Source organism: Solea senegalensis, linkage group LG2 (genome assembly GCF_019176455.1).
Source record: "Solea senegalensis isolate Sse05_10M linkage group LG2, IFAPA_SoseM_1, whole genome shotgun sequence".
Taxonomy (NCBI): Eukaryota; Metazoa; Chordata; class Actinopteri; order Pleuronectiformes; family Soleidae; genus Solea; species Solea senegalensis.
The window spans coordinates 9,958,603-9,976,141 of NC_058022.1; the positions used below are offsets into that span (position 1 = coordinate 9,958,603).

The window sequence follows — 17,539 nt, forward strand, 5'->3', positions numbered from 1 at the left end:
CACACTGAAACTTTTGAGAATGAAGCATTTATAGCGGGCTATTGATATACACCTGAAATATGCAACACATACTGTATGTGATGCAGTTTATATGTTGGGGTTGATCTACGATCGTAAATGCTGTGTGTTGGTGGTTTCAGCTCAGCAGCTTCTAATGTCACCCATTTTTCACTCTTGTGTTGCCAGTTCTGCTGGATGTGTGGTGTTTCAGTAAAACAAATAGTGATAATAGTGAGAGCCTTGATTTCTCATAGCTCATCGTGACTTTTTCTTCTTTCTTTCTTTCTTTTTTTTTTTGAGGACCCTCCCTCTGAAACTCCCCCCTCAGGACCTCAGGCTGACAGCCACTCTACTGACTGTACAGCTATAACCTTTCAGACGAGCTGCCTGCGCCACCTCGGCGGCATTTAATCACTGAGAAAACGACTGGAGTCGTATGCATTCTTTATGCTCCCTCCACGCTCGCACCCCGCCTTCCCCATCGCGTCCCCGTGAGCGTGTGTGTGTGTGTGTGTCTGCGCGCGCGCCACAGACTCTCATTTCTCCTGCTGTCTCCGGTGCGTCTGTTTCGCTGTGTGGAGCGGCGGTGTGCATGTGTCGGGGAGCCGGGGGAGCGCTGCACTGCTCTGCGCACTCGTTCTCCTGGACATCACCGAGTACACGGCGCTCGATAACCCGGGTGGCGGTGGTGGTGGAGGAGGAGGAGGAGGAGGGGAGACTGGACCCGGACCTGGAGCAGGAGCAGGACCGGGAGACGCACTGTGGCTTCTTAGAGCCCGCTCTCCGAAAACATGTCCGAATTGTTTCTGCTCGTTTTTCTAGCCCTGTTCTCGGGATTATTTCCGTGCGCCGAGCCCTCCACGGTGTCGGACGAGGAGAGAGGTAAGGAGGAACGGGGGCCGTCGGGGATGCGCAGTCCGATGAAACTTGGCACCGTGGTACCGTTTCCAGAGCGGCTTGGCTGTGATGTGCATTTGCCGGATATAAACCTCCGCGTTTGAGGCATCAGTCATTGATGAGGAAGAGTTGATCCTCATCATTGTCCAGTGTGGGGGGTATCTGCATCTTTTAGCCCCCCCACTGTTGTTTCCATCATTTAGAATGATCACATTATTTGCATCCTGATAAGTCTTTTAAGTTGCTCTGTGCGTTGAGCACAATTCTTGCATTGTGTGCAGTTTCAGGAACATTCTTTTGGCTCGTCGGGAGCCAGAAGAGAGAGAGAGAGAGTGATTCAGTGTTTGAGACTGCAGCCGCTTCAGCAGCGACATCCCACAGTGCAGCAGGTGAAAATATCCCTGTGCCCACTGTGGTTTTGTCTCACCCCGAGCTGGAGCTTGTTCCCACTGCCGTGGATTTCGCCGCAACATAGTGTGTGTGTGTGTGTGGAGGCGCGATTGATGAGGACTGCGCTCCAGTTGTGCACGAACTCTTGACTATTTGAGCAGCATATGTCTGAATTTCACCGACACTCTCTCTCGATGCAGCATGTTGGAGGGGGGGGATCACTGTGAGCAAAGACAACCAAAGTCATGTCACCCATCACTCATTCGTGTTTAAACTTTATTCAATCAGCCAATCAGTCACTTGACTTTGCACATGTGCATGCGGTGTAACACAAAGTGCTCATCATATGGATGTTAGGCTTCCAAAACACACGCGACACAGCAACTCAGGAAACACCGTGTCTCCAGTTTGCAAATTAGGACACACAATGGAGCTGCAGAATATTCAACAGCCACATTCATAGAAAGCTACATAATCATTCAAAAAAAAAAATCTTTCTTTCAGCACATGGCTCATTAATATTGAGGAAAATAAAGAAAAAATCATTAAGATGTAGATAATTACCATTCAAAAAGGTGATTTTCTTTGGGGCAGGGTTCACTATAGTTATTGTCATGTTACGACTTGAAACCTCTATCCCACCTTTCGAATGTTCGAGGTTCCCAGTTTAAGCACTTAACACTAAACGACTCGCAGGCATTGAGCAAATAATATGCACTTTATTGTATCAGAGAGGTCACGGTGAATTAAATCATTTTTTCTTGTAACGTAAGCTTTCTGTGGACCCAGTGATCACTGACATGGATTTCATACTTATTTCCTCTTTCAAATTCCCCAAAAGCAAAGCAAACGATTGCAAAGCTTGTTGTGAGACTGTCCCCAACGTCTTAGCGGCAGACGCATATCTCACTCTCTCTCTGTCTATCTGTGTGTGTGTGTGTGTGTGATATCACCAGATATCATTTCAATTTTTTAGCATTTTTCAACTAAAACCCAGAAGAGAATATATGATAATTATTATTGTCAAGCACAGTTCAGCAGTGCTGGCAAACATGCACACAATGACACACAAAGCGTGGAAAACCAATACCTGGAGTGTGACAATCACACCAGGCAAGAGGGAGAAGTGTTTACCTCTGTCTGTGCATGAAATGAAAAGATGAATCTGTTTTCCCAACTCCTCGAGTCACCGCCGCGCTGTGAGAGGTGGCAAGGGTGGGGACTTTTGGAGTTTTTTTTTGGTTTGTTTGTCAGCATTGCACCACTGGTTTGCACCCGTGTCGCTTGGGAGATATTACATTATCTGTTTTCGAGGTGAGCGGAATTAAAACAAGAGCCGTCGACATGATATCGGCACACCAACACAGACACACACAAAAAGTTATTGCGTTTTTTTTCCCTCCATAGACAGATTCAGTGCCGCTTCTCCCGCCTCTGCTCTGCCGTGGACTGAGAATAAATGAAAGCCCTCGTAGTCGGGTCTAATTGGAAGGTAATGATAATGGCATTTCTTATTTCGTCCAACACCGAAGCTGGATGTCAGCTTAATTAGTTTAAAATTAATTTGCTTTGTGGTTAGCAGTAGTTGTTACACCCAATGCCAAGATGTGTGTGTGTGTGTGTGTGCATGCTTCTGAAGCTTTTCCCGAGCCTATTCATAAAAAAAAACAAAAAAAAAAACCTGCTCTCTGCTTGTAATTCCTCTGCCGTGTTCCTCTTCTTTTCACTCGTGTCCATCTCACGTGGAGTGAGTCGACCTGGCGGAGACGGCGTGGCGCGTTGCTGAGGTGACGGAACGACGGAGCAGGAGAAGTTCTGACACGCCAACCTGAGACATGCCGGATCAGCATCCGTTTAGTACAAAACAACTCAGGCTTTGTAATGTACACTTCGTTTTAAAGACGATCGTGGAGTGGAAGGCACAGATGGGTCCGATGCACTAATGCAGCGGAGACTGCCTTTAGGAGCTAATTAAATTAGATAGTGAGATAACGCTGCCGAAGTGTATGTGAGTGCAGCACAGGTACAGAGAAGTCGTGTGTCAATGGGCAATTTCTTTGAAGATTTTCTACATTTTTATTTTTAATTGGGTCCAAGGGTGAACAGACAATATAATACATGTCATGGACAAAGTAAATGTGTGTGTATTTAGCAAAAAGTAATGAAATAAAAATGAAAATTAGGGGGGGAACAAGATTCACTGTTCACTGTTGCACCTCTATGATAAGGAACGTGAGTTTTGTTTTGCTTTCTATCGTCCTTCAATGAAACAGAACGTTTCATAAAACGTGTATTTTATACACGGCGACGGCGTTGACCTCTCAGACGATCATCACAGGTGATCTGTTTTCCCTTCGCTTTGGCTTGAGACTCGTTTAATTATCGTTGAATAGAGTTATGTGGCATGATTGAAAACGGGGGCTGATTAAAGTCAGTTAGGAGAAAATGTTTGTTTAGATTTTTTTTTTTTAAACAGTTTCACACAGCGGGGATTAACGACCACCACTATCGGCACAACTCATAATTATGATAATAGTTTCTTGGGCACAAAATATAGTGAAGCGATGGAGCTGGCAGTTGTCCGGGTTCCATTCAGTCAATATGTAATCAAAGCCAGGGCTGGTGTTACAACAAGAGCATTCATGTTACAATTGAGGGATTTGGGCATTAATAATGTTTGACGTCTCCACACTGACTATCTGTAACACTGCTTCCTTCATGCTACTGAGTTAAGTAAATGTTCTTTCAGCTTAATGTCACTTCTGTGTTTTCCCCCTATTTTTTAGATAGCGTATAGAAGCAGGAAATTGGTCACTAAATTGCAGCCGGAGATGATAAATGATATCAAATTTAGATTATGTAAATCACTTTGCCTCCCACACAACTAAACCAAAAGCTTTAAACTGTTCTTGGACAGTCCAGAGGTCTTTCTGAGACTGTTTCTTCTGGGAAGATCATGCTGTTGTTTTTGCAGGAGAACTGCTGGGTGATGACTAATATTTGACCTTCAAAGGTTGGACTGGATCCTGTTTTCATAGCTGTTTTACATTTATTTATTTTTTTTTACTGGACAGCATTAACAGAAAATGAGTTTGGCAGCTGCATAGGTCTCCTTTGTAGCTCAATTTCTGTCCGCATCCTTTTTTTTGATATGGCAGCGAATGTGCTCACCTCAGCAAAAGGTGATCCTTTGGGGCGGAAGGTGGCCCACACTCATACCCCCCCCCACCACCCCACTCGCCCAGCTACTCTGTCTTCACCTAGTCACCGCAGAAACCACCATGTACAACCCAGTCAAAGCTGGTTTGGAAAGAGCAGATGGAGCGAATGCACGTGGCTTCGTGAAGGGGAGGGTGGTCTGAATAGAAGGTGATGCTGTCAGCGATGGATGTGGAGCTCAGCGGTGGAAAACCTGTGGAGCAGGCAATGACTGCTGTTTATATTGGCATCAGTGCCACATGAAATGCACTTCAGGTGGGTTTTTTTGTGTTGAGTGTTGCTTTACCAGCATGTTTTGGCTGGAAAAAACAGACGTGTCATCAGGAGAGACAGTCAACTTGTTACTAAAGGCCAGCTTCAGTTTGAATATAAGTTTATTAAGCTCTCCTACAAAACCTCAGCATTCATTTCTATGTCCCATAAGTACTTCGAACGTCATGCTATAGTCATTAGAGTCAGTGTCTAAGGCATGTGCTTAGACAGCGTTTCTGCCCGAGTGCATTCTGTCCATTCTAAGCGGTGAAAAGACATTAAAGTGGCCGACACGTTTACCCAGTGATGTCAGCTAAGTATTGCTGCCATTGAGCTCTTACATCTATCTCAGGCTATAGAGGTGAAGCATGGCCTGAAGCTACGGGAGGGCAGCAGCGAAGCAGCCCCCACACATCTCAGTTTAGTGTGCAGCGGGGTGGCGGTGCTCCCTCCCAGAGAGCAAAAATGATCGAAGGAAGCCACCGGCTTTGGATAGTGTCACATTAAATATCACCTCTCGCAGTCTTAATGGGTTACAATTGAATCAGAAATGGATTTGCTCAGGTTGTGAAAGCCATTGGCTGTAAATTGACTCGTGGCATTGATTACCAATGGAAGGAGGAGGAGGATTTTCTGACCCACAACTCGGACAGACTTGATTATGATGGTGACACAGGGGTTTCATATTAGATTTTTTTCTCCCAAAATGCTGCATAATTTAAAATGTGAATAATGAATCAATAAGTTTCACCTAATTCCCCTCCTCATGCAGGACCGGATTGCAATAGCTTGGCACTGGCTGTGCACTGACATGGCCTTGGAATTAAGAAAAAAAAAAAAGGCAGGGTTAATTATTAATGAAGTGAAGCATATTTCTTTATGGCCATAAATGCTAATGAAAATAGGGCTCGTAAGGGCAACTTACAAGTAGAGATATGTATGGGGTTATTATAGGGTGAAGGATATAGAATGCACCATTAAATTGAATATTAGGGCGATGTAAGATGCCTTAGGATATGGGGGGAAAAAAGAAAACTATGTTCATGGACATGCTAGACCATCTGCTGAAACACCAATTCAACAGAGCGAACAGTAAAACAAGACTTGTACTTGTCTTCTATGGGACGTGGGGCTTGATGGTAACAGTTTAAGTTTGGAACAAACGAGGCCTGACTCGAGTGAACATTTTCCTGGTTGTGTCTCAAAAAGTGGGAAATTGTCTCCATCTCGTCTGTCATTTTGAAAGGGTTAACAGCTCGTCGAGAGGAGGCAGCACACGGAGGAGGTTTCTCATGCTCGGCACTGAGCGCCTGTGCTTGTGCAGACGCTCAGTGCAGCAGCGGTGGATACTTATTCTGTCAATGACAGTGATTGGTCTCACCTAGTTTCTCCACTTGCTCTGGACCAGTGGTGTCAAACGGGCGGCCTGTGGGCCACATGCGGCCGCCCAATCGATGTTATGAAACATGGCCGAACCACAGCGAGGTGATGGAATAGAATGCTTATTTATTATTATTATTATAATATTATTATTATTATTATTATTATTTACTAGCAATATTTTTATAATAGTAATAGGAAATGTTGTTTTTTGTACGAAAGGTGTGTTTATGTTCATGATATTAATAGTTTTATTTTGCATGTAGGTTTTTATTGAAAAGTATAAATATATATGTGTATATATATATATATATGTATATATATATATATATATATGTATGTGTATGTATATATATATATATATATATATATATATATATATATATATATATATATATATATAAAAAATTTTTTTTTTTTTTTTTGACACTCCTGGTCTAGACTAACCTACAGAACCTGCTACTGTAGCAGTGTCTTTGATTATTCAGCTTTTGACCCAGTACTGATTGCACTAGGGTATGTGACTGAGATCAGTGGGATGTATCTTACAGCGGTTACAGTATGTTGCCATGGGGATATGCGATGTCTAGACCACTTTTCAAATATAAAGAGTTGAACTCTTAACAATGTAAACTTGCACTTAGCTGATTTGTCAAATGTCAGGTCATTTGTTTTTTTTTAACCTCTGAGGTCATTGCGTGCTGTTAATGGACCTGAATTATACTTGTCTAGATGTTTTTACCATTGTTCTTTACTGAAGTACCCAGGGCGAGGAATAGACAGGAAAATGTGCAATGAATTGTCAAAAATAACATGATAATTTATGCTGTTTATTATAGAAAGAGTTTAGGGGCTGTCATTTACTGTGTGAATGTGTGTGTGTGTGAGAGATGTGAGGAAGAGGTGGCCATGTTTTTATTGTGTGTGTGTGTGTGTGTGTAGGGGTGGAGTTTGCTCATTTTTGTCTGCAAGAGCAGTTATATTTCTTGGCACACTCATTTCCAAGTGTTAAACTGGCAATATGGAGATCCCCCAGTCAATTTATGAGCTTGAAAGCATCTTGCTGACTGATACTTTAAGATTTGATTCATTACTTTTAGTGAGAAGGGAACATTACCTGCGTGTGTCCATACCAGACACAGCAGAATGTAATTTTGGTGAATAGACTGGAGATGGATGCTCCGCTTGTCTTGCAGCCCTGTACTTTGTGATTGAAAGTGATCAGCTCAGTGAAATTTTTATAGGGAAAAAAAAAAGAAAAAAAAACCTTAGTTTTCAAAGGGTGATTTACTGAATGCTGAGATAAAATTATTGGCTGAACCAAAGAAAGTGTGCACAAACGCAGTTGCTCACACAAACAGGATACTGCCAGTGGGCCATTACCAATCACCAGGTCAGAAGTGCCGGTGTCAAGCCCCGCGTGGCAGCAATGGTGGCCAAAGGGCCAGAGTGAGGGCTGCTGAAGCCTGGCCGGGGACTCTCTCTCCCAGCTGCCACCTGGCACAGACCGAGGGCTCAGCGCCCCATCATGCAGACTTGGCTCAGAGAATCAGAACAGGGAAGGGATTCATCCATCCCCCAACGAGCTTCATTCAGCAGACAAACCTAAGGCCAGTTGGTACTGGTGGGCTGTGTCCTTCTTGAAAGAAAAATGAGTGCATAGCGTAATTAGGTAATACTGAGCCGTCAATGTGCTCCTTTTTAAACATACACTTATTTAATACTGTGTATGATGGATTTGAACATAAACATGCCTTCATATGGTAGCTTTTCAGTCATCTCTCCTGGTCATTGCCTTTTAAAGAGCCAAAATTTGTCTCCACTATTAAACAGAGTTAAATCATATTTAGAAAAACAATGCTAGAGTGCAGCGTGTTACATGTGAGATATTTACAGTATATGAGGCGCACACAGTGAGGTAAACAGAATGTAAGACGTGTCTGTGTGCAAAGTAATGAGTGACCACATCAAATGTGCAGCCAGTTTATTTTTAACTGCAATGAACGTCTGGGCCGGGCTTTCCTTCCACTAAGAACATCTGACACTTTGATATTTTTAATATCAATTTTCGAAAGACAGTCGAAGTGCACTCTATGTCCGAGCCTGACGGTGCACTCAAGGAGTTTTTAGGACCTAAAATATTTGTGAGATTGCCACTAAGGATAAATAATTGAATGCACTTTGATGGCATGGTGCACGAACTGAAAATCAAAGAAGGAACCGCACTCCTGCCACTGCCTGCACCTGCAGCAGGAACACAATTCACTCTCAGCAGCTGTGATACTGCTGGCCCATGAGGATAGAGTTTTGTGCCCGCACCATCACCAAGTTACTTTGTGTTAAAATTAGATTGTGAAATACATCACCACCAGCTGTCATCAATCTGATTCAGTACGATTCCCTAACATGCTTCCGAGCTCCTATTGATCTCACGTCCCCCCCACCACCCTCCGCACTCGCACTGTTGGATTCAGAGTCCTATTAACTGTGTTCCCATCAATCACAGTTCACCCATGTTTGTTTGTAGAAGTCTTTGATACGATTAGAGCGGTGCGCTCGCGCTCATGCTATGTGGTTCCACCCCCACCCATTCCTTTTCTGGCGTCGGCTGACTTGAAATGTGTGAAGTTACTCCGCTCTCACCGAGAGATGTGCTTCAGTGCTCAGAGCAGAGAGCAGAGATTAAGCTCTTGGGCCTCAAACATGTTGACTGGTGCAGGTATCTCTCGCTGCTCCATGCCTGATAAGGGCCACTTGTTCCTGAGACAGACTTTACCAAGAACAAAACCCCAGAGAAACGACTACAGAGATTTAATGTGCTTCTTAGAGAATGCATTCCGAAGATTTCTGCTGTGGCCTTGTACATGCCAGCATTTCAAGTTCAGTGCCTACATCTGGGAATGTTTTTTTGCAGAATTTCTTAATTTTTTTCTTTTCATTTCAAGGCCATTCTGTCTGCTTTTATGTGCACACTCCACGGTCACCCAAGCCGGTTCACAACTTTTGCCATACCTAATTCATTTACACTTTATTCCCTTGAAAGAATGCCAAAAAAAAGAAATTATTTTGAAGAAATATTTCCACAAAGTAATCTGCAGGGTCAGTCGTTGTCCACATTTTACAACTCATTCTGTCCCCAGTGAAATTACCATTTCCTGCCAACAAGAGGCAACACAGGACAGGTAATCTTTTGTGTAATTAATGGTGGATTGATTGAACAATGAAAAGTGAAAATTCTAAAGAAGCAGAATGTTCTCTTTGCTGGACAAAAAAAAAATGGAAGCACACTGATAACAATTTTTAGTCTACTGTAAAAATGCTCTCTCATACATTTTATTCAAAGATTTTTATCCCCACATTTCACAGCCATGTAATTTAGAATAACTCATAGTGGGAAGGCTAATAGGTTCTTCATTGTTTTTTTTAAAAAGGCTTAGCAGACTATTTACTGCTGTAATTCTTTATTAATCATCTCCTTATACAGTGCTAGAATGCATTATGCAAAAGATACCAGCTTCCACTCTGTCAGAGGCTTACACACAGACAATCACATTCAATCTCATATTCATACTCAGGCACAGTGAGCCGGCTGCTTTACCAGATGTGCACGCACACGGAGTTTTTAATAAACCCAGCTCTGTAAGAGTTTCGGCCTCAGTAAAGTGACATTCAAATAAACAGAAAAAGCAAAATTCAAGACATGCAAAATAACATTATTCTATATATGTGTGTGTGTGTACAGATGTGTGTACGATCGTGTGTGTTCACAGGGGCACGCTTGTGTGTGAAATTGAAGCCAAATGAATTTGCGCGAATTTCTTTAATGATTGAAAATGATCAAGTAAAGCAGCGGGGTAATTTGGCCCGACTGAAGATTTAGCGTGAACACCTGAGGTCATGACAGAATCTAATAAACCCCCTGCTCTGTTTGAGTAAAAGAGCTTGTTGTGGCGTGGGGGATCTGTGATCTCCCTTTCCCTTTGTTCTTGCATATACTAACTCGTGTGATGACACATCTGCTGGGCTGATCATTTCCGACGCCATCGCTTAACCGCGGCACCAGTGGTGACGGGTGTAGCGTGGCCAGATGTAATTGAAATCTTTGTCTCTTGCAATGTGATCCAAAGTACAGGCTTGTTTGTGTTTAAAGATGGGGGGGGCACATGCTAGGTAAATAGTGTAGATGACTATATATTGCCTGACATTACTGTCTCGTTATACGTGGTGTATGATTATTATTTTAAGATGCGCTGTTTTTCATCTCCTCTCGTGTTCTGCTCCTCTTCTCATCCCCGCCTGAAGGAATTGTGCCGTCAGTGGATAGAAAATCAGAGGCATAATTTAACAAAGGACAGCACAGACTAGTGCTCTCGAAAAGCGGGGGACGGCAGTGAGACGCTGTCACTGTAAAGTGACAGAACGTATTTCTCCTTCGTGCTGAGGGTGACACGTGTGCGTTGATGTGTGCGGTAAGTGCAGCAAGTATGGGCATGTGTTCCAAAACGACTGATTGCGTGAGGTTTGTTGGCTGACAATAAGTGTCGCGGCGATGTTTTTCTTCTGCTTCTGGAGTAAATGCATTCACTTTGCAACTTTTCTGCTTGAATAAAGGTTTGTCAGCTCGGATTGTTTAAGCTCTTGAAGCGAAAGGGAACTTCATGGAGACACAGAGACACTACATTTGTCATTGCATCATTAATCAGCGTGTGCCAATAGAAAAACTAGAAGGCTGTTAGGAAGGAAGGTATAACACAATAAGGCACCTAATCTGTCATTTACAGTGTAATGCACTTTATTTCTTTATGTATGCCTTTAATTCATCAATCAAGTGGCTACAAACTAATTAAAAATTGTAAAACATAAATGGACAGATAATGGGATACAGCAAGAAGGCGCTTGTGTAGCTCACAGAAAAAAAGAACATACAAAGTTCCAGGGTATCGTTTTCAAGTCACTTTTGAATAAAATAATTACAATATTAAATATGTTAAATACAAACACGAATGGCCTATTTAGAATAAAGAAAACTAACGCTGCAGAAATGATGCATGCAGACAGTGCGTCAGCCGCGTTGCCACTGAGACGCTCCGCACTTGTTCAATATCATCCATAATGACGATGATGATTAAGCCAGTGATTGTTTTCTCCATCAGTGATAAATGGTTGGGTTTGTAATATGTCAGAAACTAATGAAAAATGCCCATCAAAACATCCTCTCGTCTAAGGTGTTTTAATCAAAGAGAGTTATTTGTTCAATGAACGATCCAAAACACAGCTACTGGCATTTTGGATGAGTCACGAGTGTAAGTGTGATTCTTATCATTTCTCCAGGTTATTTGCAGATACAGTATAAATAATAAACACCTTAAAAAAAAAAAAAAAATCAATAAATGTCCTGCCACATTTACATTTATATGTTTATCCGTTGCAATAAATCCAAAGCCAAGCCGAATGATCGTGTTGACTAAGTGTTCCGTCTTGACCTTACTCTGTCAAGTGCCTCAATATGATTTATGTTAGGATTTGTTGCTATATAAATAAAAATCAATTGAACTGATGTAGTTGTGATTGTTCATAAAGTGCTCTCCCTGTTGTTAACCTTTGAGATCGTACAGCACTGTGCATAAACGCTGTGAGATATTGTAATGACAGTAATTAGCTGTGTGACTCTCCCCCTAATCTCTTATGCAGAGGTAGAAATTACCTGACAAGTGTTTTTTGTTTTTTTTATATATTATTTTTTTTTAATGAGAGAACAGCCTCTCCCGAGAGTCAGCTCACCAAAGCAGCCCATTAACTGTGTTGACAAGTCTGTCCCCTTGTCAGGTACACCAAGGTTTTACTGTGATGCTCCTTAAGAGTCTTCAATAAATAAAAAATAAATCTTAAATCTAAAAATAAACAATCTCTTTAAGAGCGTTTGCAAGGCCTGTCACCGTCAGCTGTGGCACGCTGGAGATGACAGCTCTCCTTTTTAGATTCTCTTGACCTTTGTCTTGTTCGGGCTAACCGACATTTTCATGTCTGACTTTACCTCGCTGCTCGGATTCCTCATCAAAAGCACTCAGTTAAGACGCGGCGTATCTGCTCGCTGCAGTCTTTGATGTGCAATTCAAAAAAAAAAGAAAAAAAGAAATGAAGTCAGTGGAGGCATTTCTAGCCAGCCTGTGTTTTCTGAGTGCATCAATTTTTATTTTTTTATTCCTCTGCCACCACACTGAGCTCCCTGACACAGTTATCAGAGGTCAGGCTGCAGCATCTGTCTTCCACCGAGACACTCGTCACACAGGACATGCCGCTTATCTCCACGGTTACAATATCCCTAAGGAGGTCCAAGGGTGATGTCTTTGCCAAAGTAAAACTTCTTGGATTTAACTTAGATCTGCACAGTGGCTAAATAGACATTTTAAAATAGTACCGCTATTGTCATGTTCTGTCGTCCATGTCATCTTATTGTGAAATTCCCACTTTACTCTTCCCCTCTGTGATTTCCCAACCCGTTTCACCTGTGTCTTGTTCGTCTCCTTAATTCCTCAGTGTATATAACCGCTTCCTCTTCCTTTGTCTGGTGTGAGTTCGTCTTTGTCCGTCTGTAGCTTCTTTATGAGCGCTCCCCGTCATTGGAGTTACCCTCAGTGGATTTATCTGCACGTGTAGGCTTCACTGACTGTTTAACTTTTTGATTACCTGCTTCCCGCCTCTGTTGATCCCGTGCCTGCGTCTCTGCCCGCACATTTGAGGATCAGCGTTCCTGTCAGCTGACTTTGTCTTACCACTGTTCTGCATCTGGGTCCAGTCCTGTTCGTGATAGCTATTGTGGGGACATAAAGTTAATCCTTATTTTTTTTTTTTAACATGACTTAAAATGCCGGACTCTTCCTTTAAACACTTGTCCTTTTTTTTTTTTCCAGTCACGGTCGTTGCCGTTTCTATACGTCATTTTAGACAATTTCAATTTATTGAGAGTGATTCAGCAGCATGGTGAGGGCTTTTAATAGCCATGCTAGTTAAAAGAGTTCCCTGTATTTCACAGCACATGTTCAGGCACCTGTGGTATCTTCCCCACCACGTTCATTTTACTGTTTTCTGCAAGAGCCCCTGCAGCAGAGAGAGATCTAGTCTCCGACCAGTGCTCAAATTGTCAATAAACTGAGAGTCTATATGTTGGATGAAAAGCAGGATGGGTGGATCCCTTGTGACGAACCTGGAACTGTGGCACTGTAACCGTATCCCTTGCAGCTCTCAACGCTTTGATAAGCCACCAGCTTTATTGTTAAAGATACGAAGCTGAAAGGATGAAGACTGATGTTGCTTTCTTAAAATAAGGAGTATATTGCGCCGGTCAGCTTGAGAATGATATGGGCTTTTGAGTGTGTCACCTGATAGTCAAGCATTGTTGCCTTCACTGTGAAATAAATTGAGCCCCGCTATAAAGCTGTTTGAGAATGCACTATGCCGTTTATGAAGAAGCCAGTGGAGCCGCGCGCCGTCCTCCTCTCTAATAGGCCTAAGTTTGGATGTTCATTCAAAGCCTTTGAGACTCAAGAGAGGATTTGCATATGCCCAGTGTTTATTTTTCTTTAGCCAGTCGCATTGCTGTGTTTTCTGCTCGTCTCCTCTGCGACGTCTTTCACTTTATTGACTTATTTAGGTTCATATGATGTTTCCAGTGATTTTTTTATTAGGGATTTCCCAATCAATCTTTTAACTATAGTATTTGCCGATACTGATTACATAGACAACGATGGAGGACATCCTACAGCAGCTAATTTTTTCCTGCTCGGTCTGTGGTTTCTTGTCTCAACAAGACGTCAAGTTTTGTATGAGAATAGACTGGGGACATCGATGTTCTGTCCCCTAATCAGCTGACTGTCGTGGGTCTAACTCCACCTGTGCTGTACCTTACCATTACTCTTGTAACCCAAGGGAGGGATACCAGTTATTTTGGTACTATTCCTAATGGAAACACACAAAAAAATGACGTACCGTACTGAACCGTTCCCATTTGATACCGCACAATGTGTGTGTAGTATTACAGTATTTCCTGATACTGACTTATTGATAAGAGTATTAAAATATGACCAATAATACAGATGAACTAAATGCCACTGGCTTAAATGTTTGAGGTGAGCTCATCCGGGTGATTGCTGCTCTAAAAAGCTCCAAATCAGCTCCGATCTAAGACCTGAGGTTGGGATCAGGACTCAGTAAATTTGTCACTAGTAATCTAATCTAGTAGAATTACTGGACCATAGGTAGTAATAGCTATGGCTATGGAAATGTAGGTCCTGCGTGTTTCCATTTCCAAGCAACAATCAAACAGCTATGACTATAAGAAGTGTTAGCCAGCTAGTTTCCTTCAGAGGCGTGCCGGGACCTTTGTGCACCTCCAAATCTTTCATTTCCATAGCAGCCTCTGTGAATGCCCGCTGCAGGCGGTGTTTCCCTGCGGAACACAAGCTCTTCATTATTAAAGGCCCCTTGTCGACCATCCTCCACACTTCTGACCTAATGACTTTCTGAAGAGTGGAGCCGCAGTTTGAAGCTCATCCCCGTTCCACTCTTTTTCTGCTCTTCCTCTGGAGCAGGAGCCAAAGTATATTCTTATTTTTCCTCTCCAATTGGCAGGATGAGAACAAGGGGGTTGCCCTTTGAATTAAATATTGATGTGTTCTCACGCACACATGCTAAGTCCTTGTTAGTAACTGCACAATTATCATTAGAAAAAATGATTTTGGACCAAAGTTTCTTGGCGATCCTAGTAGTTATGCTTTGCGTGGAAGCTAAGAGACAGTTACCCATTGAAGAGTGTGATTATATTTTGTAGAATATTGATCTCATTTGTGGAAAAAAAAAGAATAAGCCCTGAGCAAAGTTTTAATGAAGATATAGTTTGCTGTGGAAAATTTATCTTGCGTTGAGATTTCCAATTCTATACCGTAACCATCATCTTCCAGGATGCTATTAATTTTTTTTTTCTCGCTCTCTTGGGGTTGCCACAGTGGATTATTTGCATATTTGATTTGGTATTTTAATGCTAGATGTCCTTCCTGATGTAACCCTCCCATGTATCCAGGCTTGGGACCAGCACTAGGAATACACTTATGGCTGTGGTCAATTTAAAGCGTCCAATTAACAATGAGCAATGGGAAATGGGTACCTCGCTCAGGGGTATCCCAGCCCTTGACCTGGAAGGGATTCAACTGGCAACCCTCCAGTTACAAGCCCAATTCCTGTCCACTTGGCCATGGGCTTAGCGTGCTACCAATAAATCCAGTAATTAAAAATGTTGAAGCAATAGCAATTTACATACAAGCTTGGCATAATAACCAATGCTTGAGTCTGTATTTTGAAATGATTCTCATGTTTAAACATAAGCCGGAGAATCATCTGGTGCTATGTGTAGTCGTGTGTTTGTACCATTCATGAACAAGTACATTACACATCAAACACCCTTCATATCAGCTTTGGAGCCACCAGACCATTTTCAGCTGCTTTGCATAATAAAGGTAGCTAATTGTTACTCGACTGGATGCAACTCTCCACTGCAAATACTGTATCCTCCAATAATCAATCCCTAAAGCGCTGTGTTTAATTTACATCATAGTGTCTCGGTGTGCAATGAGAGTTGCATGCATTACTCTTTGTTTTCTCAGGCTACAGAGAAAACAAGGAGAGAAATCACAATATAATCTTTATTTGAACATATTTATACATCGTTTCATTTGTCTTAAATCTTGTATTGCGTGTTTAATAATGTTAATATTATATGAATATTTAAAATTCGGTCCACTCCACAAACAAACAGCTTTTGGCAGAAAGGACAGTGAAATACGGAATACGTATATGGAGGTCAAGGCTTACTGCTATCCTAATTTATTTCATTATCAAAAGGATTTTCATCCATTCATCGTCTACTGCTTTATCCTCCACGCGAAGGTCGCAGGTCACTGAGCCAATCCCAGCTGACACGGGGCGGAAACTCAAGCACACGCGGGAAAGGACATGCAAATTTTAATTGTAGTTGAGATCACTCAACCTTGGTTAATGGGAAAAAAAATCCAGGCCAACTCTCATCTAACAGCACACCTCAAAGGAAAAGTTGGAGCAAATGACACGACGTGGTGTGTGGCACATGATTTGATGATGTGCTTTACGTATGCAGGAAAATGTCTACCTGTAAGTTAATATGAGGGAAATAATCCGGCACATCTCGTCGAGATCATGGTGTTCATTTTGTGATAGTACAAATTCAGACCAATATAACTAAAATATGAGAAGAAAAAAGATGTGTTTTATGAAATGTTAAAAATGAAATGTTAAAAATGCATTAGACTGTTGCCACTCCAGTCGGTGAGTCGGAGAGCAAGTACAAAAGTAAATGAAGGAATAAAATGTTGAATGCTTCTAAAATGTTAGAACCCACTCAAGCATCAGGTTGAAAAGGCACGGGACACCGATTATACGAATCAATACATGTTCCTATATGTTCATATTTATATAAAACAAAGTCAAAAAGTGCTCACTTCTATTTTCTAAGCTGTAATATACACATCTACAGACTGTGCTGTGATTGTCATTTTCCCTTTCTGTGCTCACTTTCTCCACATTCTCATTGGTTCCCGAAATGTGATGACCTCAAATCTATTGCCCCTTTAGCTCCGCCCTCAGCAGGAAGTGTTTGTGAGGGTGCTGTGAGTTTGTCACGGCAGACTAGGATTGCTGTACGATTCTATATCCTAGTTCCAAGTTTTAGAAGGAGCCTGTTTAAAGGAACATCAGACACACAGGTCCCAACTGTAGCTGATGTGGAGTTTCTGGCCTTCTGGCAGATGTAAGTCTCATCTCATCTTTCTTCCTCTTATAATTCTATTTTAGTCTGACGACAATGTCTTATTTTTCAATTTCATAATTATATATATATATATAATCGGATGACTCTACTCATCAGCAAATGTCAGCTGGATAACATTCAGCTTAAGTGCTTGCCTCATAAAGGCAATATTTACCAGTGAATGAAGATTGTGCTCTGTTGCTTTTAGCAGTTATGTAGCCTTATGACCCACATTTTCCCAAATGTTTGGACCACATTTCAGAAATCATGCAGTCACACACAGTGCCTTCATGCTCTGGTAAATACTGTATTTGAAAAGTGCTCATAAGACCAAACATCAAGGCAGACTTCAGCTATGAACCATGTTTAAACAAATTCTCATCAACATTCAAGAGTCTAACCCTTAACTACAACAGAAATGACTCCACTGTGAGATACATCTGTATGACGTTGTATTGTGAGGATTTGATTATAGGGAACTAATGGGATAAATGGGCCAAGGACGGGCACTGATTCATTCATTCATTCATTCATTCATTCATTCATTCATTTTTCTACTGCTTTATC

The 17,539-nt window shown here is 41.9% G+C and overlaps 1 protein-coding gene across 1 annotated transcript in view; it reads left to right on the forward strand.

The window, feature by feature from the left end:
- The first annotated feature begins 742 nt into the window (after nucleotides 1-742).
- Nucleotides 743-17,539, forward strand: part of lrp1bb (low density lipoprotein receptor-related protein 1Bb) — a 231,062-nt gene continuing 214,265 nt past the window's right edge. The window contains exon 1 of the mRNA XM_044016058.1: nucleotides 743-882. Within this exon, the coding sequence (XP_043871993.1) occupies nucleotides 792-882 (91 nt within the window). The 5' untranslated portion in view covers nucleotides 743-791. The remainder of the gene's footprint in view (nucleotides 883-17,539) is intronic.